The sequence below is a fragment of the Pithys albifrons genome, chromosome 2, assembly GCF_047495875.1.
Source record: "Pithys albifrons albifrons isolate INPA30051 chromosome 2, PitAlb_v1, whole genome shotgun sequence".
NCBI lineage: Eukaryota > Metazoa > Chordata > Aves > Passeriformes > Thamnophilidae > Pithys > Pithys albifrons.
Window position 1 is genome coordinate 80,598,141 of NC_092459.1, and position 26,622 is coordinate 80,624,762.

The 26,622-nt window shown below is 40.1% G+C and overlaps 1 protein-coding gene across 1 annotated transcript in view; it reads left to right on the top strand.

Annotated features, from left to right (window-relative positions):
• Positions 1–26,622, top strand: part of KIF26B (kinesin family member 26B) — a 287,900-nt gene that overhangs the window by 72,358 nt on the left and 188,920 nt on the right. Inside the window, exon 3 of the mRNA XM_071575037.1 lies at positions 16,534–17,067. Coding sequence (XP_071431138.1) covers positions 16,534–17,067 — 534 coding nt within the window. The remainder of the gene's footprint in view (positions 1–16,533; positions 17,068–26,622) is intronic.

Consider the following 26,622-nt stretch of genomic DNA (forward strand, 5'->3'; position numbering starts at 1 on the left):
CGCTGCACCAGTTTGCACACGTGCTCCTGTTTTGGAGTGTGCCAAAAAGTACTTGACAGTAGCCTTCACCGTATGTGTTCTGAGCCCAGTTTGTATACCTACAATAGGTGATTTCTGCTCTGTAAAGGAAGCCTGAGGATTTCCTCATCTGAGGAAGTAAGGGAGAGTGACTTTCAACAGTGGTGGTTGCTGTGGTGAGTAGACATCCTGAGTATGTATGAAGATGGGAAATCTTTAGCAATCATGTCCCGAACAGTGATTTGAACTCTGGGTGGGTTTTGCATATTGCTCAATTTGCTCTATCTGCTCTGCCAGGTGCCATAGCCCATACAGAGATCTGGATTGTTCCAAAAGAAATGAGGAAAAGTGTCAGGATCTTCCTGTCTGATAATTAGGAAGCACCTTCACCATGCAGGTTCCCGAACACTGGCTCAGGTTGCCCATAGAGGTTATGGAGTCCCCACCTTGGAGATACTCAAAAACTGTCCAAGCCTGGTCTTGGGCTGCCTGTTCTTGATGGTCCTACTTGAGTAGGGAGGTTGTTTGTGAGATCATCTCCAGAGGTCCGTTCCAGCTTCAGCTGTTCTGTGATTCTGTTGCTTTGTTTGTCTCACTCAGGATTCTCCAAGTGCTCCTTGGATGAGCCAGAACTGGGATCTTGGGCAAGGAGATTATAGGAAGTGCATGTTTTTGCCTTTTCTGCTTGGGGCTGATGTTGTGCAGGACTAGTCAGAATTATGTATTGCACTGCACATTCCCTTCTTGAACTTAAAAACACTTAAAAACAATGTGATTGAGAGGAATCACTTGTAGTCTTTCAAGGCTTTGAGATGTATTTTTGCATTGTCCTCTGCAAGCTGACTTTGTATATTATTAAATAGCAAAGGAGCTTTTCTGTGTAGATTAAAAAAAAAATACTAATGTGAACACAGGAAACATTTTCGTACTTGTGTGTAAGAGGGCTGGGAGCACCTTATGCATCTGATATGTCTGACATTGCTGCCAAGAATAAAAGTGAAAGCAATTTCATACAAAGCCTGGCTGGGATCAGGGACAGGAGGTTGAGTGGGAAATGAGAAGTTCATATCTGTTGTGGAAGATGTTATAGAATGTTCTAGCTATGCAAGTATAATTCTCTCTAGAAATAGAATTAACTTCATAAGTAGTAGTGTATTCAGTGTTTATTAAAAAGAAAAAAGCTAAAAAACTCTGAATGTATACATGCATGTCAGATTTCATTAGTTATATTTGCATTGGATACTAAGTGATGTCTCTGCAGTCCTTCTCTTTCCACATCCCTTAAATTTTGCATAATAAATTCAGAAAATTCTATAGAAGTGGATGCCAGAAAAGGTCTCTGGTGGAATTTTGTGAGCATGCCAGAAAATGTTCTATGGGTGGTAACATGAGAGAGTAAGTTAAATTACAATACTAAATGCAGGGTTTAGTTGAGAACACGAGAAGCATTTAAAATTAGGGGAGGGAGTGGGAGTTGAACTTCCTTGTAACTCCAGACTGCCAGTCCCTTCGGTAATCAGTGGAGCCCTCAATGGGGACACTGTAAGTATGAATAAAACAAAAAGATCCCAGTGTTCTAGTATCCCTTCTGGTAAAGCCTTGAAGACCTTACACATAGCTTGTGTAGTGTTGATGATAAAATAATTTCAGACAGAGATTGTGAGCTGGAGCCACAGTTTTGGTTATTAATATCAAACTGTAAAAATTGTTTCAAAAATAACTAAAATGCTTGTAATGAAAATGTCAAACTATTTGATTGTGCAATACAACTGTATTTGCATCTGCAAAACTGAAGTATGGGTAACAAAAGATCCCCTCTACTTTGAACATATGAAGCGGACCCACTGTGTGCTTTCAAAGTGGTATGTTGGCATATAGAAATCAAGTCCTTACATACAGGTCCCAGTTTGCAAATGCAGTTTGTTTATCCTGTGGAACACATCTAGTATTCCTGTTAGCTTGAGTAGTGTTCTAGGCTTCTTCTGCCTCACAGGAACAAGTACATACAAAGTAAGAGGGGATTATTGTAGGGCAGTCTCCATCCTTTGCCCAGATTGGGTTGACAATGGAGAATTTGTTCCATTTTTGTAGTATGTTGGATCACATGGTGGCTGCTCCTTTCCTGTTCCTTTTTTTTTCCTCTCTCTTCCCTGTGCCCCTGCTGGAAGCACAGCCTGTGTATTTTTGTGAAGGATTGCTCTTCTAACTGAACATGTGGAATATCTAAAGCCAGGCCTCAAGCATAGTGGTGTAGTGGCAGTGAATTTCAAGAAGTCATATAAGGTGGCAATTTCACATTTGGAAGTCTGATCTTGGATGTATTACTTTAGGTCAACTGAACTGAGCGACTTGTTTTAGGTTGTGGTGCTGCCCCATGACAATGAATCATTTTGCGTGCACAATCAGTTGTATTCAAAGGTGCATGACAAACACCAAGGAAATGACACTCCTGTGCCAAAAGGGGCCTTGTCCTTCTGATGGGTGGTGCTGCTGGTCTAAGCAACCTTGGCATCAAATAGCCCATGCATGATAATGTGCAGCAAGGCCTGGAGAAACTCAGATTCCTTGCTCAAGTCACTGGCCTCGCCAATTAAAATGGGTTTCTACAAGGTGTAAGTGGATTAAGACCACAACATCAAGGAATGCAGAGAGTGATTTCTCTCACCAGCTCCCAGGTCTGCGGTCTTTCCTCCACCTTTCCTGTTGCAGCGTTCATAGTTGGCTTGCTCCCTAGGAGCTGCTACACTTCAGTTGCGTGGAGAAGGAGAGGTAATGACAGTACTGACTTCACCTGATCCAACACTCCTCTACGTCTGCTATGGCGAGCTGGACTTTGGGCCCAAAATTACCATGCTTTTCTGCTGCTCAGCAGCACACACTCTGCATGAAGAATAGATGGTTGTCTTATCTTGCCACGTGTGAAGGTAGGCAGTGTAGTTTCTGAGGAGATGGAGGTTTTAAAACCCCAAAGGCTGCTGTGCCAAGTTGTGTGGTGTAAAGGCGTGCAGCTGTGCGGCTGTGTGGAGAGACTGGTGCAGCTGGGGAGGCTCTAATGAGCGAATCCAGCAGAACAGCTCTTGGACATTTAGAACTGCAAGATACAACCTCATGTTTGGCAGCTTTTCTTTGAGAGGTTATGTTGTTCCTTGCCAGGTGTTGCTGCTCCAGTGTCCCTGTTGCTCCTCATGACTTGTCTAAGGGCTGCAGGCACCAAGATCCAGGATGCGGATACTGCTGCAGGAGCTGCCCGCAAAGGACAAGCACAATGCTTCATGCTGCTGTACTTTGTGAATCTAGCCTAAAACCACAGTGGCACCTTTAATCACTGCTGTCCTGCTCTGACTCCCTCAGCCCTCTGTCTCTATCTCCATCTCAGTGCAACTCTTCTGCTACAGCATTAGAAATAGTGAAATTTGGTGCGAATTCCAGGACATTATGCTCCTTAGCCTGTGCCCCATCTGCTTCAGAGAACAAAAGGCAATCTCTGACAGGAACTGCTCAGGTCTAGCTGGATCAGAAAGAGTAAAGATGTGTATGAGAGGTAAATAGAGAATAATAATACATTTAATTAACTGAAACCCAGACTCTACTAAGGAAAACAAGGTAACGCAGTGTTAGGAAAACTTTCTGTCTCACAGTTGTTTTCTTTTTGGATATGTAACTTTCAGCTGTTCAGACAAAAATAAATTTAAGCCAGTAAAATAACAAATCCTTGTTTTCTCCTTCCTTGCACTGTTTTCCTTGAAGCATCTTTCAAAGATGTTGACACTATTCTTTTTGTTTGTTTGTTTAGTTTTTTGTTTAAAATCTAAATCCAGATGTTCTCCTGTCTGTCAATAAATAGCATAAATTAGATTTATTTTTTCTAAGTTGCATAAATTATGCAGGTATGTAGATTTAATAATGTATTCATTTAAGCAGTCATTGCTGAAATTCCTAGAAGGTGGTTTAAGAGGCTACTAGATTACTCCACTGGTCATAAATCCTTTTTGTGTAAGGAGTTATGTCTACATTTCCTTAAATTTGGTTTGGTTTCTGGATCTATAGATATGAATCAGTAGTAGAGAAGACAGAACTTGAGTTTAGAGGGTTACTCTGTAAATTAATTGTGGGAGATGTCTTTGGGGAGAGGGAAGAGGGTGAGCGGCCTTACTCAGTGTATTGCAAGAACAATGTCATAGTGGCAATGACTGTCTCTAGAACTATTAGCTTCATTCTTTCAGATGATATTCCCATTTTCCTACTGATTATGCTGTGACTGGGTACACAAGAAGTCCTGTATTAGTCATGATCAGTGTCCTGTGTCTTTAATCTTTACAAAGGTTGGAAATCCGTTCACCCCACTGGTTAGACCACTTTTCATCTGACACCGTAATTTGACGTACATTGTATTTTGGTTTAAGGCTGGGTAATGCTACCAGCCTCTACTGGAAGTTTTCTCTCTTCTTTTTTTTTTTTTTTTTTGTGTGTGTCTCACTTGGGGACTATTTGGAAAAAGATTTGTAATCTTAGCCTTCATCAGACCACACAAGTCAAGAGACTGATCCCCTCTTGGGCTTGTCAGCAGTCAGCTTAATCAGGAGAGAACGTGAGCTGTGGTGAGAGTGGGGGAGGTATGTTTTCAGCCCACAGTTGTAGATCAGTGTCATAGGGGGCCAGCAACACTGTGCTGTTTTAGCAGTGAGGGCTCATTATGTGCCAGTCCCCTGTGGTCCCACAGCAAGCGTTTGAGGCTTCTGTTCACAGTGAATGGATGTGGGGAGGGAAGTGCTTGGCCTGAATGCTTTCATTGAGACCTGGTGAGAACTCTTTCCAGCTGAGCCCTGTTGGATTTGACACCATTTGAATTGCTTGGGACCTTGTGAGGGTGCGGGAGAATGGGATACAGGCTGTGAAGGCTGTGACAGTCTGTGGTTGTACAGTGTGAGTAATTCTGAACAAACCCAATTGTTCTGAATTGAAACAATGTCTACTTTTTGAGTTTGGGATGTTCTTTTTTTAATAGGTGACAACAACAAGAGGTAATTAACTGTATTCCAAAGTTCCCGCAGTGTCACAAATGTCACTGTGAAGAAACGTATAGAAATAGAGCCTTTACCAGCCTGTAGAAATGCAGTGGTAAACCTTAGACTGTGTTGCTTGCTCCTGGCTGTGAGTGTTCAGAAGCAGCAGTGTTCTCAGGGGTCTGAACAAGGCCCACAGAGCCACACTGTACTCTATACCAACTTCATTTGGCTTCACATCCATGGAGGTTACCCCCATCACCAGATGCCTGGCAGCCACGTAGCCTGTCAGCTTCTGGACCCAAGCCAGTACCTTCCCTGAGAGCAGCCTTGCATCGTGCAGCTGTATCCACTGCACTGTGAGTCAGTGCTGGTGTAGTAGGTGCCTTCTGGATCACCTGGCAGGGAAGCAGCCAAGAGCAGGTTCTGCAAAAGCCATAGTGAGTGCAGTTGGAGCTCTCCTCTTCTCATGTAAAGCCACACTTAGCAGCCTCAAAGCTTCCATCCTCACCACAGCTTCTTATCTTCCCCACACATCTTCCTGCACTCACCAGCCCCTCAACCCAGACTCTGTCAGCTACCCTTGGTGCAAAATACCAAACCCTGTGCAAATACTGCCTCCGCAGATGCAGGAAGAGTCTGCTGAATTGGAGCTGAAGCATATGCTGAAGTATACGCATTAGTTTCTAGTTTGTGTAGAAATTCACACACTGACACAGTGTAATGAAATTTAGCAGGTGTGTTTGCAGCGGACTTGAGAGAATAAGGCTGTGCGTCATAACACCCGTTCTACCACATGTGCTGGCATAGTTAAATAGTGCAGCTACCCTGAGGCTGGAGAAAAGAATTTTGCCTGGCAAAAAGGTGTCCTATGCATGGCAGTTTATTCTCATGCTGTATGTGAAAGAGTTGTGGCAGAGTAATTCGCCTCCTACAGATAGTTGTCAGATTCCTGTTACTTTCATTAGTTTCTTGAGGATTTTAATTGTTTTCCTCTTTTTTCCCCTCTTTTTTCACCTTTGCATACTGCAAATATTTACACTGTGCTAACTAAATATAAACTTATCTTGCAACTGGAGTGGAAATCTGGAAAGAACTTTGCTCATGGAATTATTCCCATCTGAAAAGCTGAGGTGTGCTCCTGCTGCTTGCCTTATATCCTAGGTGAAATAAATGTTCTTTCATGGCTGTCCTAATGCTTTTAGATTTGGCTGCATGAAGGTTGGAGGCACTCAGCACCCTATAAAATAGATTTTAACTTTTCTGGTACATTTTTGTTTTCATATGTCTGTAATATTTGTCTGCAAGCATAAAAATGGTATCAATATATGTGAAGTGTTATACATGAGAAATGTGTAGAATATGATAAGATCAGAAGTGAAAAAGAAGAGAAATGTACTTACATAGAAAAATTTCACTTCCAAAGAAAAGCCTTTGATATGTTCCATCTCAATTTAGGTGTTCCAGGGATCACAGGCAATAATTATAAGTGATTCCATGTTCACAAAAGAAATTAAGCAAAACCATCATTAGACAATTTCATAATTAGATCATTAACAAGCTCTTAATCTAACAGTGTTAATGGAAAAAGCTATAAATACAAAGCTATATATGGTTACTGTCTGGTATTACATCAAAACTGAGGAGCTTTCACAGGCAAACGTAACTTATCCTGAGATAATGTAAAACTGTTAGACTAAAGTTTTGATGGATTGTACTGGGATTTTTCTCAGTTCACAGTTTAATAAAAACAAACCCAAATGCTAATAAAAACCAATGAATAATGTCATGCACATCCAAAGTGTTAAGTATGGTATCAATTAACCTGAAGCTGGGATTAGTGCAGTGTGAGGTGGGATGTCACAGCCCAGGGGCTGGAGAAGGGTCAAAGGGTATGCAGTGGGTTTGGGAGCTGTGCACCTGATAAACCTGGTGAGCCTGAGGCTGGACTCCAAAAGGTTGTGCAAACTCGGAAGGGATCATGGGCATTGTACTGCTGGCAGGAAAGGCACAGAATGGTGGTGCTTTTCCCCCTCTCCGAGGTAAAAAGAGAATTTCCAAGAGGCTGAGCCACTGAAATGTAGTTAGATCTTGGACACGACTGGAGTTTGCAGAATCCTGACACAGAAGCAAGTGGAGCAGCCCTTCTGTGGGTGAATGGCTTGGAGTGAGAAAGAGGTGATAAATGATAACTGGCCAAATGTTACTGAGGGGGAAAGATTTAACTGATTGAAGTGAGACTGTGAGAGCCTGTACGGCTAGACAGCAGGGGATGTTTGCTGCCTGTGGAGCAAGTGACTGTCAGCACCTGGTATGTGGCTACTATTTAAAGCAGCAGCCTGCTGCAGGCCTGGTATGTGTCAAGGAGGATGTTTCAGACAGGTGCTGTCAAACCTCAGAGTTGCTTACTGGATGCTCTTACGCAACTTCTGTCTACCCAAAACAGCATGAAGTCTTTTGGGAAAGCAGAGTGGCATACAGCTTATTAATGGGGATTTTGTGATCTTCTGTCTAGGTCAGCCATTGTGTATCTTTGCTGACCCCATCAGGAGACTGTCAAATTATTTAGGGGGACAAAAAAGTTCTTTCACAGATCATTGCTTTGATTTCTTCTCTTTCCCTCCTTCATCCCTTCTCCTCCATCCCCTTCTAGTCTCATGATCTGCTTCAAGTAGGTATTTTGTCTTCACTTTCTGCAGCCTAAAGGGTTGTACAGTCATCTACAACTGTTCTCAACAGTCTCACATAACTGTGAAGGAAACAGCTCCCAAAGAAGGCATGTAACAGCTCCTGTGGGCATTGAGGTATATCTTTAGTTCAGTTGAAATAAAAAGCTGAGGGAAATCCCCAGTCAATACTAGTGTGAGATATGACTGCCACTGAGTGGTAAGAGGAGGTTTGTATGCAGCTTGGAGTGCTCTGCATGTAGAAGGATTTGAGAAGCAGTGCAGAGAGGAGACTCAGTCATCTATTTTCAAATGATATGTTTTTAACAGTTACCTATCTAACGCAAAATGGAACCATAAAGAAGAGGCAAATGTGCGTCTGACTGTGAATGTGCTTTGGAGGGGCTTCATTATTGCCGTGAAGTGACTGTTGTCTTTGTGATCTACTTTCCCAGTGGTTGGGAACAATATTAATTCTCTTTTTTCCTAGATGGGACACAGATAAACTTTATCTGATTTGAAGAATTTTATTTTTCCCTGCTAAGATTGAGATTTATTGGGTTGCCTGGTGTTTTCATGTTCAAGGACATTAAAGAAGGCCAATTTGAAGCATGAATTTCAAATGTCCCTGTCAAATTGGAACTCCTCAGGTTTTAACTGACCATAATTAGTTTTGTATTAAGGTTTGCAATGCTCTAATTCTAGTCAATCCTTGACCTTCCCAACTTCTCTCCAGTCAAGCGGAGAGTGGAGGAAATCTGACAGCGTCAGAAAAGAAACTGGAGAAGAGAACCTGAATGACTGTTGCTCGAGGAGAGGATATCTAAGATGAATGAAATGTAGCTTTGCTGCACCATGTTGGAATCTGGGTGTGAAGTGAAGAAAATGGTAGAATTGTTTCATAAAGTCAAGTGAATTAAAACAAACAGAAGAACACAGGAACCCAAAATGAAAAGCAAGATTGCTTATGCAAAGGCAAAGGTCTTTACCCACTGTAAAAGCCACCAATAAACCGTAGCAGTCTATTGACTTTTTAATCTTCTTTTGCTCCTTCAACATAGTGATCTTGCATGGAATTTAAAGATACTAAAGCTTCTTAGAGTGGAGAGAAAAACATAAGGAGCCTGCAGAAATGGTTTAAAAAAACAGGATACAAAAATAAGCTGAAGAGGACCAAAAGTTTTTGATTCTCTGATGCATGTCAATTGTAGACATGCTGAAGCTGAATGGATTTGGTAAAAAAATATAACATATTGAGTAGTTCTTTTGAGAATGCTAAGTCATGAAATAAACCCCACAATATCCTGTCTGATTGTTTGCCTAAAATAAAAGATTCTCGTATTTGAAAAACAGTTGTAAGAGGTTTCAGCTTGCTACAAACCCCTTTTTAAATTAGGGGAACAGTAAGTATAATGTGATTGCAGACTTTTAAAGTGTCTGGCTCATGTAGTCATAGGCCAGTCGTGCTTGTTCCATATGGGTTTGAAAGGGTGAGTAACAGGATATCAGCTATGCTGAACAATGTCTTTGTGAATGGCAATCAGAATGATTGTAAGAAAAAAGGGTATTGTGTTTGTCATCATGGTGAGGTGTGAAAGTAGCATTCAGTTGTGAAAGCAGTTCGTAAGCTCCTGAAAGCATCTAATCCTAACACTAGCTCAGTGAAATTTATATCTGGACCCCAGTTGAGTGAAGAGGCAGCAATAGCCACTGACTTCTGTGAGATGATGGGGAACTTGACCAAAAATGTGTTTGTAGTACATTTGGGTTCCTTTCATGACACAGAACTGCTTTATAGCAATGATGCAGGAAAGTACCGGGGGGTCAAGGTGAACAGTCAGTTGAAGACAAGCTCATAGTGTGCTCTGGTAGCTAAGAAAGCAAATGCAATCCTTTCATGTCCAGGCAGGAAAGTAGAAAGCAAGGAAGAGAGAAAAGATCTGCTGCTTTTACCAACATGAGGGATGAGGTTTCTGCAATTCTGAGTTTTCTCTTCTTTGTTCTATCAAAAGGGTGCTGAGAAATTCTACCCCTTCAGCAACAGCTGGGTTTGTCTGCCACATAGCTATAGAAGAAGCTTTCCTTCAGGGGACCCTGTGCGTGCTGTGGCCAGAGACTTAGTCTGGGCTGCAGGGCTCTAAACCACTTCATAGCAGAACTTGTTGGGCAAGACTTGGATTTGCACCACTGAATGTGTATTTAGATTTTCCTGCTGCTATTTCATCTCTTCTTCCCAACCCAATTTAAAATCTGGCTGCTGTCTAGCCTCGAATGCTCACACAAGCACCTGTGTGCCAGATGTGTACAGCTGTAAGTCCGTCAGTGTTGATCCATCATCAGAGCCATGAGACATAAGCCAATCCATGGAGCAATTAGAAAAAAGTTCTTGTTTTTTTTTTCACTTTTTCTGTCCTTCTTCCCATTTGTAATCCAGGGTTTTCTCTCTTCTGCTTCCTTCTGCTGAAAGTTTGTAAGGTGAGCCTTGCTCAGACTTTCTGTCTCTTTCAGATAAGAAAGCAGCTTAAACCAAAGGAACACATTTTTCTGATTGCAGAGTGGCTGGTTTACACTGACAAGAGTTGAATTATAAAAGTCCAAATGTCAGTTGTATGTGCCAGCTCCAGAGAAACACCTTGAAATACTGATGTTGTGAGTGCTACACCAGGCAGGATTAAGACTTGATTTTTGAATTTCCCCTCTTTGTGAAAAGACCTAGTCCCCCAGATGTGTTTTGGAGATACTGACTGTAGGACAGGTTGCACTCTCATTGCGTTTTGAAAGTCAAGCCTCAAGTCAGCACCAGAAAGCTCAAGTTTGAGGGGCAAGAATGGTAATAGTAAAAGAGGTGGGACTTAATTACACTGCAGAGGTTTTATTGCAGTTGGTAAGAGAGTGTCTTTATGTGGGCTTGCTGGAAACTGCCTAGTGTAAAAAGCCTCTTATACTATGCTTTCCTCATGATCTCTGTCTCTCCTTTCATCCAAGTTCCCTACTTACAGCTGTCAACTTTAGGATTGCCTCCTCTTTACTCTCCCTGACATGCACTTGCTGTGATTATTGGGAGCATGTTCCTTTTGGGGAAAGAAATGAGTCTCAGGAAAGATATTGAGGTGCTGGAGCGAGTCCAGAGAAGAGCAACAAGGCTGGTGAAGGGACTGGAGCACAAGCCCTATGGAGAGAGGCTGAGGGAGCTGGGGTTGTGTAGCCTGGAGAAGAGGAGGCTCAGAGGTGACCTCATCACTGTCTAGAACTACCTGAAGGGAAGTTCTAGCCAGGTGGGGGTTGGTCTCTTCTCCCAGGCACTCAGGAATAGGACAAGGGGGCACGGGCTTAAGCTCTGCCAGGGGAAATTTAAGTTGGATATCAGAAAAAAATTCTTTCCAGAGAGAGTAATCAGGCATTGGAATGGGCTGTCCAGAGAGGTGGTGGATTCGCCATCCCTAGAGATTTTTAGACGCAGATTGGACGTGGCACTGAGTGCCATGATCTAGTAAATGGACTGGAGTTGGACCAAGGGTTGGACTTGATGATCTTGGAGTTCTTTTCCAACCCAATTGATTCTATGATTCTATTCTATGATTCTATGACAGGAGGGAAATGTGGTGTTTTTTTTTTTTAATAGGAAAGGAGGTGAGATAGTTGTGTTTGCTCAGCTGGGAGTGATAATGCGTGTGAAGAAGACATGTTGGGTGTGAGGGATGACTTCTGTGGCAGGGAGGGTAAGGCAGTGTGGTTTTTCCCAGAGAAGGTGTCACTTGCTGTGTACACAGCAATAGAACAAGGGAGGCCAGCTCGCTGCCCCCTTGGTCTTGCTCATGTGCAACTTTGGCTTTTACTTCTCAAAACACTGCTTGTGCTAGCAGAGATCCTGACAACTTGGATAATTCAAAGGACTCAGTCTTTTCTTATCGAAGCTAACTGATTTTTATCTGAGAGTTCCCAGCTCAGTTTGATGGTATAGTGCTACTAATTTAGAGTCATAGTGTCTTTCCTCTCCTGCTTATTTGAGGAAAAACTCCCACTGACTTCAGTATATTTGAATTTTGTTTTACTTTGATGGAAGTGATGCCACTGTAACAGTGAGGAGCTGTTTTTCAACTCCTGGGGCTCTGGAGTGGTGAAAACAGCAAATCTCTAAAATGTAGCTTAGAAGATGATAGGATACATTTAAGTTAGAAGGCAGAGTTACTTGGAAAATAGACCAAGTAGCTCTGGAAAGTAAATTACAAATATAATTTCTTTATTGAGCTGGAAGTACATCCTTGAGAGAGAAAGGAGAATGAAGGAGAATTTTAATTTTGTTTTCTTCCACCCCACCTCTCCTATGTTTCCAAAATAGTGATCAACCATGGACTAACAGAATTGTGTTTAGAGCAGAGATATTTGCACAGCTGTAGAATAGCATGAAGCTTTTATCAGGTTAAGGCTTCCCTCCTGCTAAAGTTTCTTAAGTTCTACTCCCCACCTGGGGAGAAGGAGAATCTGGAAAACACAGTATTTCTTGGGAAGAACTCTTATTGATGTTTTTCCCTACTTCTCCCTTCACCTTGTGTGATGGATTACACACCAACAGTCATTACTGTCTGGACTGTTTCAGAAGCAAAAGGACCCCCTGAGTCTTCTCTGAGCATCTTCAAGTGGAAGTTGACCTCAGTGATTTAGTTAGCATTGACTTTGTTTTTCTGTGAAGAGTGGTGAGTAATACTGGTGTTGAAGAACACAGTTTGTTCAGGAAGGTGTTGAGATCCACTGTATATTTGAGTTTTCTCTGAGGTAATGGCATAGGGCTACAATGTCTAATTAGTACAGGGCGTCCTTGACCAAATCAAACAGTTATGTATGAAATCTTAGAGAGAAGGTCTGCCTCCTATATGCTTGCAAAGGAGTAGAATGTGTATGAGATACTTGTATAAGAATCTGTGATCAGCTAGGTTCTGTGTGCCATGTGAAAGTGCAAACTGTTCATCTTACTTCTCTCCTGTCTCTCTGTCCACCAGTTGAGCTCATTCTGCTTTCACTGTGTGTCCTTGTGAACCTTGTGCAAATGTATGTGTGAAACAGGTGGTGCTTCAAGCTGGAAGTGCTTGTTTGCTTTCTGTCTTAGAGGAAGATGGGCTCTAAGCTTTGTCATCTGCTTTCTTAGCAATGGAGTTAAAACATCATGAAAACTGTACAGCAAGGCACAGTTTTATGAAGGGAGATGAAAAAGAAGAGGATGCTTCTGCCTTACATTACATGATCATGCAATAATGCTATTCCTCCTTCCCCTTGAAACCAGGACTGCATTTTCTGTGGTAGAGCCATTTCTATGCTTCAGTTTTTAACTAATGCCTATTTGTTGGGTACATTTTCACTTGATAAAGCAAGAATTCCTCAGCATACCTATGATGGGTCCCTAAAATGCAAAATTTCATTTCTCTCATGTATTTCCCATGTGGGTTTTTAGTTCAGGAACAAAGATGAGAGATTAATTACTCTCTGGTAACAGCAGAGAAGAGCAACTAAGCATATCTAGAATTGGTGTTTACTTGACCTTGAAAACTCAACCATAAGGTGAATAGGCTTCTTGCAGTATAGCTCAGTGTGCACTCTGTTTAGTTCACTGCTTGCCTTGTGGCTGATCTCCTGAAGCTTTCAGACCTCTTACATGCCTTCATTTGTTTATTGTAGGAATAGGAGTTTACAGTAATGATGTTTATGCTAAAGATGGGTGAACCATTAGACCAAGAAGAGAAACCATTATGAACATTTGCCCTGAACTCAAACCGAACTCTTTTGTGATTTCCAAAGTTCTGTTTCAGTTTTCAGTGTCACTGTACTTTGTTCTGTCAGGACTGGAAAAGAGTGCCAAAACATAAATGGTATTTCCAGTGTCAACCTCACATTTCACAAGCAAATCTGCTCTTGTGCCAGGGAGTGTGGAGTTTCTTAGACCTCACAAGTTTCAGTAGTGAGTATAACCTTTTTCAACTCCTGCTGCTCAGTGCATCTACCTCCAGTGCGGCTGGCCCATGGCTGTTTCATATGGGACAAGTTACTGTTTATTGAACTGATAAGCATTCCTAGGGGAATGTGTGCAGATGATTGCTTACAGCTGAAATGCTGAAACAGTGCAGTGTAGCTGCATTTCCCTGCTGTTCAAGTAAGGGTGTAGGGACTGTCCAGCTTTGGCTGCTAAATGTGCTGTAAAGCTCTCAGCCAATTCTCTGAAATAATAGTGGAGCTCCGCAGTGCAGCATAAGATAGTAAACTCTCTAGGCTCTATCAGTTTTGTTTTGAGAACAAAATGTGACTAATGTGCTTCTGGAACCTGTTCTCCTCCAAATTTATTTGCTGTCCTATAGGCTTCTCTGTTTCAGATCCCAGACTTGGATCCAGTGTTGAACTATCTGTCTAGTAGAGTCTGATAGATTAGTAGGGTCAATCTTGGGAATAATCAATTCAGTTTGTGCCTTTTTCTCCCTTCTGCTCCTGAGGAGGAGTAGTCTTCCATCTTCCCTCCCTCCCTCTCTCTCTCTGTTTATTGTTGAATCAGAGAATGATCTGATGTTTGTTTTAACAGAGATGAAGCTGAATTCACTGCTGTCCAGCACTCTTTAAAGCTGGTGTGCTACTTTAATATTTACATCATGCTGACATTTGCTTATGTTAGAGAAGGCTTTGTTTCCTTGGAATATTTGTCATAGTATCCCAGAATTTCCATGTTGAACTGCTGCTGGATCTGAATGTTGTATAGAATTACCTGCGTCGAAGCCGGATTGCTTAAGGGAAGTTGCAACTACCTCTGTGACACTTGCTAGCTGAAGGAATAGCTGGCAAGGATTTCTCCTGGACTGATGTTGAGTAGCCTGGAAAGACTACTTACACCTCAGCTATATAGGTAGCTTTGTCTAGCTCATCATGAAAAGTAGAGAGTCATTTCCCTGCACACCTGACATCAAGAAGCAGGTGCCTATATTTGATGTGATCTGTTGACCTAGTTATGGTCTGGGATGGAAAATAGGATTTGACATATTTTGCATCCTGTTTTTTCCCCCTGATTTCCACCAGTCCCTTTCCCGAAGGTGAAGGGGAAAGGGTTGGTGCAGAATCCAGTTCCTGCCTTCCTGACACACTTTGATGCTCTGACCCGCTTTGTGCATAGAATAGAAATGACCAGCTTGAGGCTTGATCAGACCTTACCCTCCTGTTGTTTTCCATCATCTTATATGACTCTCCTGGGCTTCTGGGGCTGGAACTGCTCTTTTGCTGCTGTGCATAAAGAGGCACAGTGATTTATGAATCAATTAATCACTGCATGCTGAGGAGCTGTTCACGGTAGTTAAACAGTGAAAATAAAATGCTCAAGTATATTATAGAGATGGATCATAATGAATATGACCCTCTACCAATGAATTCTCTCCCTCCCTATATTATACCCCCTACCCACTTTCACAGCACAGCCAAACTATCAAGACATGGAATTTGTCTATCCTGATGGCATGGGGTTCATCAAATTACTTGATAAGAGTGCTGTCTATTTTTGGGCCCCCCCCCCCCCCCCCACACACATGCAGTCTTTCAGTCTGATTTCAGTTTGCTGCTAATGCTGTTAGACTAGCAAAGATGGAGAGGAAAAAAAAGATTCTGATACTGCTGGTTGTAAATCTTTTTGAGTAGCGATAAGAAAATCCACCAGTAAGTCTCCAAAAATGAAGGAAGGACATGTGAAGTCTGCCCTGCCTGGTCTGTAAAAACCACAGCAACGTGGTATGAAAATTCCAAGAAATATTCCCACCAAATCACTGTCACCTTTTTGCTCTGTGTAACACACATATCATTGCTCTGAGTTTTCAACACTGCGTGATACGGTAAGAACTAGGCAAGTTGGGTGATAAGCCCCCATTAAGACTGCTGTTTGGCTTCAGAACTTAGTGAAGCACTTTGTAATTTGGGGGCCAGCATTCAATGATGGCAGTCATATCAAGGTGACATATTGCTCTGTGGGGAGCATCACTGGTGTTCAGATATCTACCCGTAAGGGCTATGAAGCAAGAGACTTTAAACCCAATTACATGGCTTTACACCAAAATTGTGCTTTCCAAGAAGAAAATGAGTTTTCCAGATTATTAACTCTATACATGCATTTCATAAATAAAATTAATACTTTATTTTACATTATCAGCAGATACCCAAAAAGCAGTAGAACATTTCAGTAATAGAAAAGGTTGGTTGTTTGCATTTGGATTTTTTTAGGATTTTGGGTTTTTTCACTGAAATGTGTATTCTTAGTAAATGAGTTTATCCACTTTCCATCTATTTTGAATTCTGAAAGGGATTTTGGGAGAGTTGTGGTACTTCTGCTTTTTAAAGTTTTTTACTTTACAGCAGTCTTTGAAGTGTGACATTTTTGTTGCAGAGCATTTCTTGGTTTTTTTGAGTGCCAAAGCTGGCATGATCGAGTGGATTTGTGAGCTTTTCTAGAAGTCCATTGACTATAGTGGAGTTGCTCTTAATCTCACCTGTGTAACTAAGAGGAGATTTCATTCAAGCCAGAAATTAGGTGCAGTGGTGTGAAGCAGGTTAATTCCTTTTCTCTGCCATGCATAGAAGCTTGCAGTGGAATTATAATATTTTTCACTTATCAGTAAAAGTAAAGAATTTTTTCTTTCCAACAGAGTCCAGTTTCTCAGTTTTGTTCAGCTCTGCTTCTGGCATACGTTGACTGTATCTAATGGCCTTTGTTTGCACTCTAAGCTTATCTCATAAATTGGATTTTGAAATGCAGTAATAATGTTTCACTGTGGTGACCATGGTTAAACATTTCTCTCCTGTCCCTCCCTTACCCTTCTCTGTTTGATTTTTAGGACCCAGGTTTCTCTTCGGTGATTCATGAGAAGCTCCAAGTTCCCAATACCATTCGTAAGGCATGGAATGAGAAGGACAACAGATGTGATGTTTGTGCCACACACCTGAACCAGTTGAAGCAAGAGGCCATTCAGATGGTGCTGACCCTAGAGCAAGCTGCCAACTCGGAACATTATGATGCCTCACCAGGCTCTCCCCCAACTCTCTCCAGTATCCCCACATTAGTGAGTCCCCGGCACATGGGCAGCCTGCAACCCAGGGACTGGGCATACATGCCTGCTCCTTATGCTACATCTAATTATACAGGCTTTGTTGCCAACAAACACAGTGGAAAACCCAACAGTCTAGGAATCGGCAATGGGGTGGAGAAAAAAAATGGCTCTCCTGGACACCAAGCCAAGGTCAGCTTTCAAATGGCCACCAGCCCCAGCAATGGCAACGTTCTCAACTCTGTGGCCATCCAGGCCCATCAGTACCTTGACGGCACCTGGTCTTTGTCAAGAACAAATGGAGTCACTCTATATCCCTACCAAGTAAGTATTTTATAAAAACAGAACATGTTTGTTTCTTTCCCACTGAAGTTTGTGTGAGCACTGCTTGCTCCTGTAGGATTGAAGCTGAGCCATTTGTACAGTGGGCACAAGAACAAGGAGTGCTATAAATTTCTGTTTCCCTCCTAGGGGATTAAGTTGGATCAAAAACAGTGCTAATTAGAACACCTTTTGTTGATTCAGCTGTTACTAACAGCAGAACTGAGCTGTTGTCTTTAATAGCAGATGACTAATCATATGTTATATGCAATTGTTTGCTTATACAGTTACTAACTCTCTCTGAGAACACTTGGTTTGAGAAACAGCTGGGAGCCAACCACACTTGATTACACTAGTGCACCATGACTTCTGAGTTGGTATTTGGGACAGATCCAGAAGGTCTTTTATTTCATCATATGTATATATAATCCTTTGACTGCATATAGAAGGCACTAACTTCATCAACATGTTCTAAGTTGCCTATGTTCTCCATGCTAGTGTGTGCTGGTGGCCTTCTGCAGGTTCATCTGATTTTTGGTGTGTGGTTATTTCTGGTTCTCATGGATTCAGCAGGTCCAGTAACCACTAGATCTTAGCACTTCTGGAAGACTTTCATGTACTTCTCAGCACGGTCTTTTCCTTCCCTTTGGCCTGCTGTTTTCTGGTTCACTACACTCATAAGTACCTATAGAACACACCCACACCAGATGAAACAGAAGCAGCTTTTTTTATGACAGGAGGTTGGCTTTCTGATGCACTTAATGTCAGTGAGATTTTCAGAGTGCCCAAGCACTTGCATATTGGGGACATAAGCCTGTTCTTCCTGTGTTCTCACAACTATCCCTGTTGACTTCTTTAGGCCCATAACTAACTTTGAAAGTTGACCTTTCTATAAAGGTATGAGCATCTTGCAAGATAGATCCCTAAATTAATATTTAACTTTCATTAGTATAAGTAACTGATATTACAACCAGAGAGAAGTGAAGTTATCCATAAGCATTAAGATATTGTCATGCACCAAAGCAAACTAGGTAAAACCAGAAGTGAACTACAGTTATTTTATCAGGAAAATATGTGACTTTATGGTTTTGTGATTTATGCTCTAGTGAACCCGAATCACATTTGGGTAGGTCAGTGTGTGGTCATATTTTTGATCTAAGAAAAAAAATCTGATCTAAGTTTGAACTAAGAAAAAAATTGTGAAGAAAGAATGCAGATTAACAAATCTGAATAACTGTTGTTTGTATTAGGAAAATTAGTTCAGTTTTATAGCATTCACAATCTCTTAGATTCATCTTCTGTGAAAATGTGGGTTTTGTTTACCTTTTAATAATTTTTCGAGTTCTTGGATGATTAATTTTGACTTAAAAATATCCACTACTTTGAATCTAACATTCAAAATTGTCCAAACTGATTCTGTAGTTTGGCTCCACTTAATCTGAGGACTCTTCCCTACTCTTTCCTTTCAATAACCTTGAAATAAAAGAGATTGCCTGCCCTCCAGACTGCCCTGCCAGAAAAAACCGTTTAACAAAAGAACAAGCTAAAACCTCAACCAACAGCAAGATAAACTAAAAAAAACTCCAAACAAACCTAGCAATGTTTGTTTGTGAATGTGTTGTTTAATTTTTTCTTGAAGATTCTACTTTCAAATGTTGAAATACTCACTGTACTCAAGTTGTGACATTTAATTCTCCAGCTGAGAGATAATAATGATTGCTTTCATCTTTAAACACAGTGAAAGGATTTTAGTGTTTGTTTACATAGTGTCTGTATCAGGCCAGGAATTAGTCAAGTAATACAAAAAACTTTGAAAAGTAATTTTTTTGTAATTTCAAATATTGGGAAGATGCAAGCTTTGCTTTATTTCTACTTTTGTGTGCAGAGATCAATCTTAGTTGCTACACATTTTCAGTCTCTGTCCCATATAAATATATTTTTGTTATGCACTTACAGTTGCAAAACTCTACTGTGGAAGAGCACTAGGAAGTTGAATCTGTTATCTCATCTTAGTTAGAACCCTTCTTGATTTGAAGGTGAATTAAAAAAACCTGGTGCTACTTACTTGTGAATATCTATATATTAATTAAGTTTTCTTGCCTTCCCTTAAGGATAGAGATTAGAAAAACCTCACCGTGCATTACCTAAGAGGAATAGAAAGTAATTTCTTGGGATAAAAAGGTTTGCACTTCACACAGAGAAGTGCAGTACATTTCTGCATCATAATCTTGTTAAATAGATGTCCAAGGAGAAGTCAGTCTCATGGCTCTAGACTTAATGGCACCTTTGGCAGACACCTCCCTTGTAAATTAGCTTTCCTTAGACAGTCTAGATAACTTGTAAGAAATGCTTCAGTACCTTGAAAACTGACTGTGATTTCTTCCTTAAAGTATCATCAAAAAGAGAAAATGCTAGTTTGAACGTGACAGTTCTGTGACTCAGAATTATCTCACTGCAATTTTAGACACCAAAAAGTCTTCCTACAATTGTAAGTTGTAGGGTGGTGCTCCTTTCCTAGTGTGTTCCCTTCAAGACGGCCTAAAATTAGGACCTAGTTATGGGGAATTAACAACTGTTGTTTCAATTCCAGTAGAAAAACAATAAAAAGAGGGAGTGTTGTGATATTGTAAGGCTCAGCTGCTAGAGTAGTGTAGGACAAGTCTTAAATGACATGACACTATTCAATTCATTTTGCAGAAAGAGCACTTGCTATCAGGAGTAAATAAAAAGTGAATTTATATATTTTCAGATTTAATAACGTGTTTAAAATCTGAAAAGTAGTAGCACCAGTAGTCTTTAACTGGAGATGGATGACAGATGTAAAAGAAAATTTCTAATAATTTCATGAATGCATAATTGGAATTAGTCAGTGCATCTCTTAAGAACATTGGAAAAGTAGCTATTAACAATTTTTTGAGCAAAACTGTTCCCATCTGGAGATTGAGATGGTGTACATGACCCCATCAGTCCCCACTGTCCTTGTTTTGTGTGATTCCATATTTAGTCACTCCTTGAAACACACAGAAAGATCTGGTTCTAAAGATATGGGGTGTTCCCTAGGCCTGATTCCAAAGGGGCTGAATCAAATTTTTTTGGTGAGTGATCCTTTTAGAAAACCAGGGAATCAAAGGTAGGGAAACAGAATGGATGGATCTTGAACAAAGAGCATGGCCTGTTAAAACCCATCTATGAATACTGAAATGTCTACCTGGTCAGGGTACAACTGACCCCTTTCTCTTTAATATACGTAAAAAAAATACTAGCCAAAATTTAGTAGAATTTCATTCTGAATTGAGTCTGAAAATTGTGCTCATTGGTAGGTAGCGTTTTTATACCATGTGCATCAGACTGTTTTAACACTTGTAAAGGCTTCTGTTTATTTCCCTGTCATTCAGGGAGGTTTGTCCTTCCCTGCCTAGAGAAAACTAATTTAAATTGGTGAGGTTTCACCTGAGAAGGGCTGTAATTATTTGTCCAGCTGCTGATGTGAATCACAGGATACCACAGTGTTAAGTTCACTTCTGTTGCTTACCAGTTATTACATAACACTTCTAAAGAAAAGGAAACTTTTGGGCCTGCAGTTTAATTGAATGCATAGCATTTTTATTACTTTATTATCCCAAGTTGATAAAGCAGCTCAAAGAAAAACACCACAATGAAGAATAAGATTTGAGTCCTAAGGAGTTCAAACTGATTTACCATTTGCTTTCAAAGGGAAAGGTGTTGAAAATAGTGACTACATTAAGCTGGTTGCACTTTTTCTGGACTCAAAACCCTCTAGTATTTCACTAAAACATTAACTGCATAGTTGTCATGTATTGGTGTGTGCTGCAGAACATAAAATGATAGGCATATTATTCTAGTTGCCCTCCTGGATCTGCATAAGAATTTTTCATGTCTTCTACGTAGATAATTTCAAAAGGCAAACCAAAGGAAATTCAGCAGAGTGTGTTTGGTAGATTTGAGTGACAGCAAAGTAAGAGTGAGCATGAGAACTGGAGAAGGTCAACTGTTCCAGGAGCGATTTTGGCCATAAAAGGGAATGATGGGTAACAGAAAACATGTCTCCTCCTGCTCCTGACCCTGAGCATATGAAGTTTGATTTTGGTATGGAAAAAGATAGCGCATGTACAGATTTGAGTAGGGGTATTGTGAATGTAGTGATATTCACAGGAAAAGTGTTCCTTTCTCCCCTGCACTTAAAAAGACTCTTTTAACAAAAAGTTTGGAAAATGAGATCTTAAACTACTGAGAGTCTCTTGGCCTGGGGCATAATGATCACAAGCCTATTCAGAATTATCAAAGGCTTTGTGTACAATTGATGAAAGCCTACAGAAAGTATGTGCTTTCTGTTTTCTCTTTATGTTATAAGTTGTGTTTAGAAGAACACTGTTCTCTGAGAAAGTACCAGCTTGTTCTGGAGCTTTGCTGTGATGAGTGATTTGTTTGGAGTTTACTTAGGTCATGATTGTCTCATAACACATCAGTTCATTCAGGCACAGGCTTTTAAAAGGGAACTGGTAATGATTAGAGTTGGGCACAAGATGGAGAATTCGGATACAGAGCCAATGCTTATGTTGGGGGTAACCCATCCAGGATTTTGATTCCAAGATTGTTTCCAAGTCTTTGCTGTCTAATTTATTTCTTTTCCATTTGCTGCTGCTTGTGTTGCTTCGTAAAGTGTTCAGCAGGATAAAGATATGATGTTAATGATTGCTACTTTGGTGCCAAGGTAGTTTAAGTATCTTCTAAAGCATATAATGAAAGGTAGAGAAATCAAGTTACTTGCTCCATCTGCAGACTGACATGTGTCTTCTATAATTATTCCATGTTTCCTAGAGCCAGACCTATTTTATCAAAGCATCTTAGAAACAAAAGTAAAGATTCATATACTGACCTTTCTAGTACTGTTTTCTTATGCAACCACACATTGATTCACTGAGATACCTAATGCTGGAGGTATTTTGCCTTTATGCAGTTAGGTTTAGGTCCAGAATTTTTCGGGTGGTTTATGTTTCAATCGCAGTTCAGTGACTGTTTGTATGAGATTCATATTTGAGTGTGGTGGCTCCCTGAACACAGTAAGAAACTTTTTGTTCCTATTACTGTGAGCTGTTGAATGATGATGCTGAGCAAATGTGTGCAAATTCTTGCACGTTTTTATTTTTCATTCTATGGCCTGGACTCTTAACAACAAAGTGACTCCATAGTGAGACTATGCACTGAAAGTGCAGGAATTTTATTTACAAAGATTGTTTGACTGGGCTAAGAAGCAGATTGTCAAACAAATTCATTGGCACTGAAATTATATCCTTGCTTAATTGTCTCTGTTGCCCTCTTCCCCATGCATTAGTTGTTATCTCAGAAGTAGCTTTTCTTCGACTAAAAGCCTTTTTAGACCAAGTCACTAATAATTAGATATGACCCTACCAAAGTCAGTGTATGTCATCAGCTGACATTTTGTCATGATTGTTTGATCATTCAATTTGTACATTACAAGAGTTAGCTATCTGTGTTTCATTCCTCCTGTCCACCCTCTCAACTTACACACCGATTGTATACTGATTTTCTAGTATCATAAAGAGGGGAAATTGAAGTCTATGTGAACTGTAGGAGAGGTTTCTTTTTTTGCATTACTCTGGTGTGATTTGATCTCTTATGGCATTTTTATGCATGGCTTAATGACCTTAGAATCATTACTTTTCCCCTTCATGATACTGGGGAAGAAAGAGGTAAAGAGGTAAAGAGTGTCCCATGGACTGAAAAGAGCTAAATAGGCTTATCCTGTGAATATGAAAACCCCATGACTCAATTGTGATGTGAGGAAGAAATCTGGACTATTATAGGAGTGAGTTAATCCTGTAAATTAGCAAAAGCCAGAAGATCACAATTAGTGAGGATTTGGAGTCTTGGTTTTCTTCCCTCCTCTGTAGCTTAAGGATTTTGTCCACATGCGAGTCTAGTTTATTTTCTGAAATAAGAGCTGTGCTGATTGCTTGCATCATTGAACAAAAATATAAACTGGGAGGAGGAGTGATATTTTAACAGTGAGAAAAATGATGGAATGGAGTTAGGAGAAAGACAAACTGATACATGGACACAAAACTGTCCTTTCATTTCCTATGATGAAAACCAGGTGGCACAGTACTAGAGAGAAAAATAGTCAGCTCCTGCTTTATTTCATAGTACAAGAACATAGGGAGCTAAGACAGCCAATTTGAAAGTAAGAGGAAATATGTTGTTTATGCAATGTACAGTTTTTTGGAACTTACTGCTGTAGAAATAGTACTGAGGCCAAGAGCTGAGGAAAATTCATAAAGGGATTATGTATTTATGTGGGCAATAAAAAAGTCCCTTCTTTTGGATATGAGGATAAAAAAAACCCTAGAAGATAAATTTCTATATAGTATAAGGCAACTGGTATCTTATATTCTATAGAGAAGGCTTCTTTAAGTATATCCAATATGTAGCTAAGGTCTAGAATTTCTGAAACTGTCACTGAAGCCTTCTGGCACAGGGGTAACTGGGCTCACTGGGGGAGCCATACTCAGAGAGACTCTTTTGTCCCCTTGTTCCGAAAGTGGGTGACTGGTGCTGTGTTTTGGATGGAGGCCTGTGATAAATTAGTCAAAAGCATTTTTCCAACAGTTTCTAAAACATTTTTGAAGTTAACATAAGTGTTGTACATTCAGAATTAATTTATTTTTTTTTTTCTTATTCAAGTGTGTGAAGATTGTAAAAGATTCTAAAAACTCTCTGGGTTGAATCATTTGTATGAGCAACATGTTGGTGTTTAATGCTGCATAAAGATTCAGTCTTGTGGCTGATACTGCTCCTACATCTTACTATTGTCCAACATCTATTGCAAGAAGAGAGGAAAAAGAAATATATTAAACCAAGGGTAAACTTATTCTGAGATGGGAAGGAGGGGTTGACAAAAGAATTAGTAAAAAATTTTTAAGTGTTTCCCTTTAAATTCCTAAGGAGATACCACTCAAAGAAGGCACAAATTAGTGTACTGTCTCACCGACTAAGACATTTGTTTCTCACACTGTTTTACATAAATGGGACATAGAATTAAGATTGGGTTTAGAAACACACTTTTTTGATTTTTGTAGAATCTTGTTCTAACCTTTGATTTCAGCTTAAAAAATGTTTGAGCCTTTGAATATGAAGAATTATGTTATTATGCAAAAGATATATTTACAAAGCCTTTTGCTTTGATATTATGCTGTGCTTATGTGAAGTAGGGAATAAAGGGCTAGAGATTCATCTAACTCTGAAATGTGATTCCACATACCTATCATGTGAAACCATTGTTTTCTTTTCTGTAAAGTGCTTCTGAAATGGTGTCAGAAAGGGAACATCAACTTCTTTATTAGGACTCTGTTTCAGTGGAGTTGAGTAAAAATGGTTGGTCCTTCCCTTATATTCCAGAGCATTGTGAACTTGAGAGGTGAGTGTTGTCAGATAAGAATACATTTGAGGCCAGACCCTCTTCTGTCTCACTTCAGAGTAATTGCTGTGTAATTGACATGGCTAAATTGGTATAGTACAGATAAAGATGAGATCAGTGTCAACCCTGTGATCAGCCAGACTGTGAGCCCAGTTGTGGTGATGGGAGTAAATATGGTGTCTTGCATTCATAGTGGGCTCCACTTCCTTTTTGGGTTGGTGAATAGGGAAGATTTCTTTTTCTATACTCTTCTGATCTGACCTGAGACTGAAAAAAGTTTTGGAACTGTTCTTCTTGATGAACGAAAGCAGGAACTTGATTGTCCAGCATCTTTTTAACTTTAAATGTGCCTAAATTTGTTTTATGAAGAATAAGGAAGGAACACATCTGTACAGAGATGAGGAAAAAACCCCTCTCAGCTAATGAAAAAGTCTTTTAAATCGGCAAACTGCTCTCAGAAGAAATGAAATTGCACTTCACCTTTCAGTCCCACCTAACCTCTCAAGTTTAATTCAGAACTGCTCCAAAGGTTGAAGGGAAAGGAATGGTAGTGAACTTTCATCTTCCAAGGGGTTGATTGGTGCTTATTGTGGTTAATGTTGCTAGCAAATCTCAGCAGAAACATTTGTAGCTCTTCCTTGTGTGACAGCGCTACAGTCACCATTACTTCATTAACGTCTCTGAGGACTTGGGTTCCATATACCAGGAAAACCTCAGGTGTGACTGGTAGATGCGAAAAACAAGTGACTAGGCTGCAACCAGTGTAAGGTCATAGATGTATGGATGGGTGCGCAAGTGAAGCATTTCTGTTGTGACAGTTCTTTGAGTCAAATTATGCATCTGCCAAGCTTTAATTAAACATGATACTTTTATTAACTTGTGAAAGTAGCGTATATATATATATATATGTACTTTTAAAATATCTGGCTCAATTTATTGACAGGCTTTTGGCTAATGGAAAAGGCAGAAAAAGAATTATAGGTTGGAACTATACTTGATGAAATCACTTCTGTTTCTGTGACTTCACTGTTGCTCCATGCTTGACATCACTGGATAATGATAAAATACACTAGTAATATGAATCCTGCAATTTCTTTACAACTTTAACTGTGCTATATATTACTTTGCAAGAAGATCAAGGCTATTAATAAAAACAGAGTTTAGGCCTAGTTTTGAGAAAAAAAATCTATTTCAAAGCATATAGAATGGTATATTCTTTCCTGTAAGACAGGGATAGTCGATAGGGTTTTAGGCTACTGAAGCCAGGCAGCATTGCTGGATTTAAGCACAAATCATAAGCACAATCATCTCAGTGTTTTATTCTTGTGCATTTTTTCAGTTACTGCAGTGCAATCCAGAAGATGGAAAATTAATTCAAGTGCTATTAAAGAAATTATACAGAACACATCAGAAGAAAATGTATAGTAATGAGATAGTATCAGTGCTTAATTGATCAGACTCTATGATCCCTGAATACTTTGTGTGATGTCTGTTGCCAGTGTGCAGGAGGTAAAAATGAATGTGGTATGATTCTCAGTTGTACTGTATAGATATATCACAGCAGTGATCAGAATCAGAACTGTCGGGGAAAATACAGAAGGCTTTGTCTACATATGGACCAGTTTCTATGAAAGTCATTGTGAAGAGTCTTGCAATGTTAGGCAGGTTTAGCTGAGGCTCGGTTTGCCAGGTTGTGGAGGTTGCTGATTTGATTTTGCTTTCAAGTAATGTAAACCAAAAATATCATCATTTGTCCTTCTCAGCCAATAATATAACCAGATACTGTTCAAATGACTTAGGAGAACACCCCAGTGAAGGGTTTCCTGGTCATCAGGCTGCCCTGACAAATCACAAGAGCATCAGAAGGTGTCCTAAAGCTTATTTATTTTACTTAATTTTCCAGTGTCAATGCTAACTGAGGGATCAAGTTGCTTTCATGTAGCTAAGTGCTCAGGACAGAAAATAATAACAGGCCAGTAACATGAGTCAGTCATCACAAGGGTCTTTGCCTCTGTAATCCTAAATGCTAGGATATGCCATTTGCAGCCAGGATTTAGTAGTGATGGATATGATCTCCTGACTATTGTCTTGCAATTCAGAAC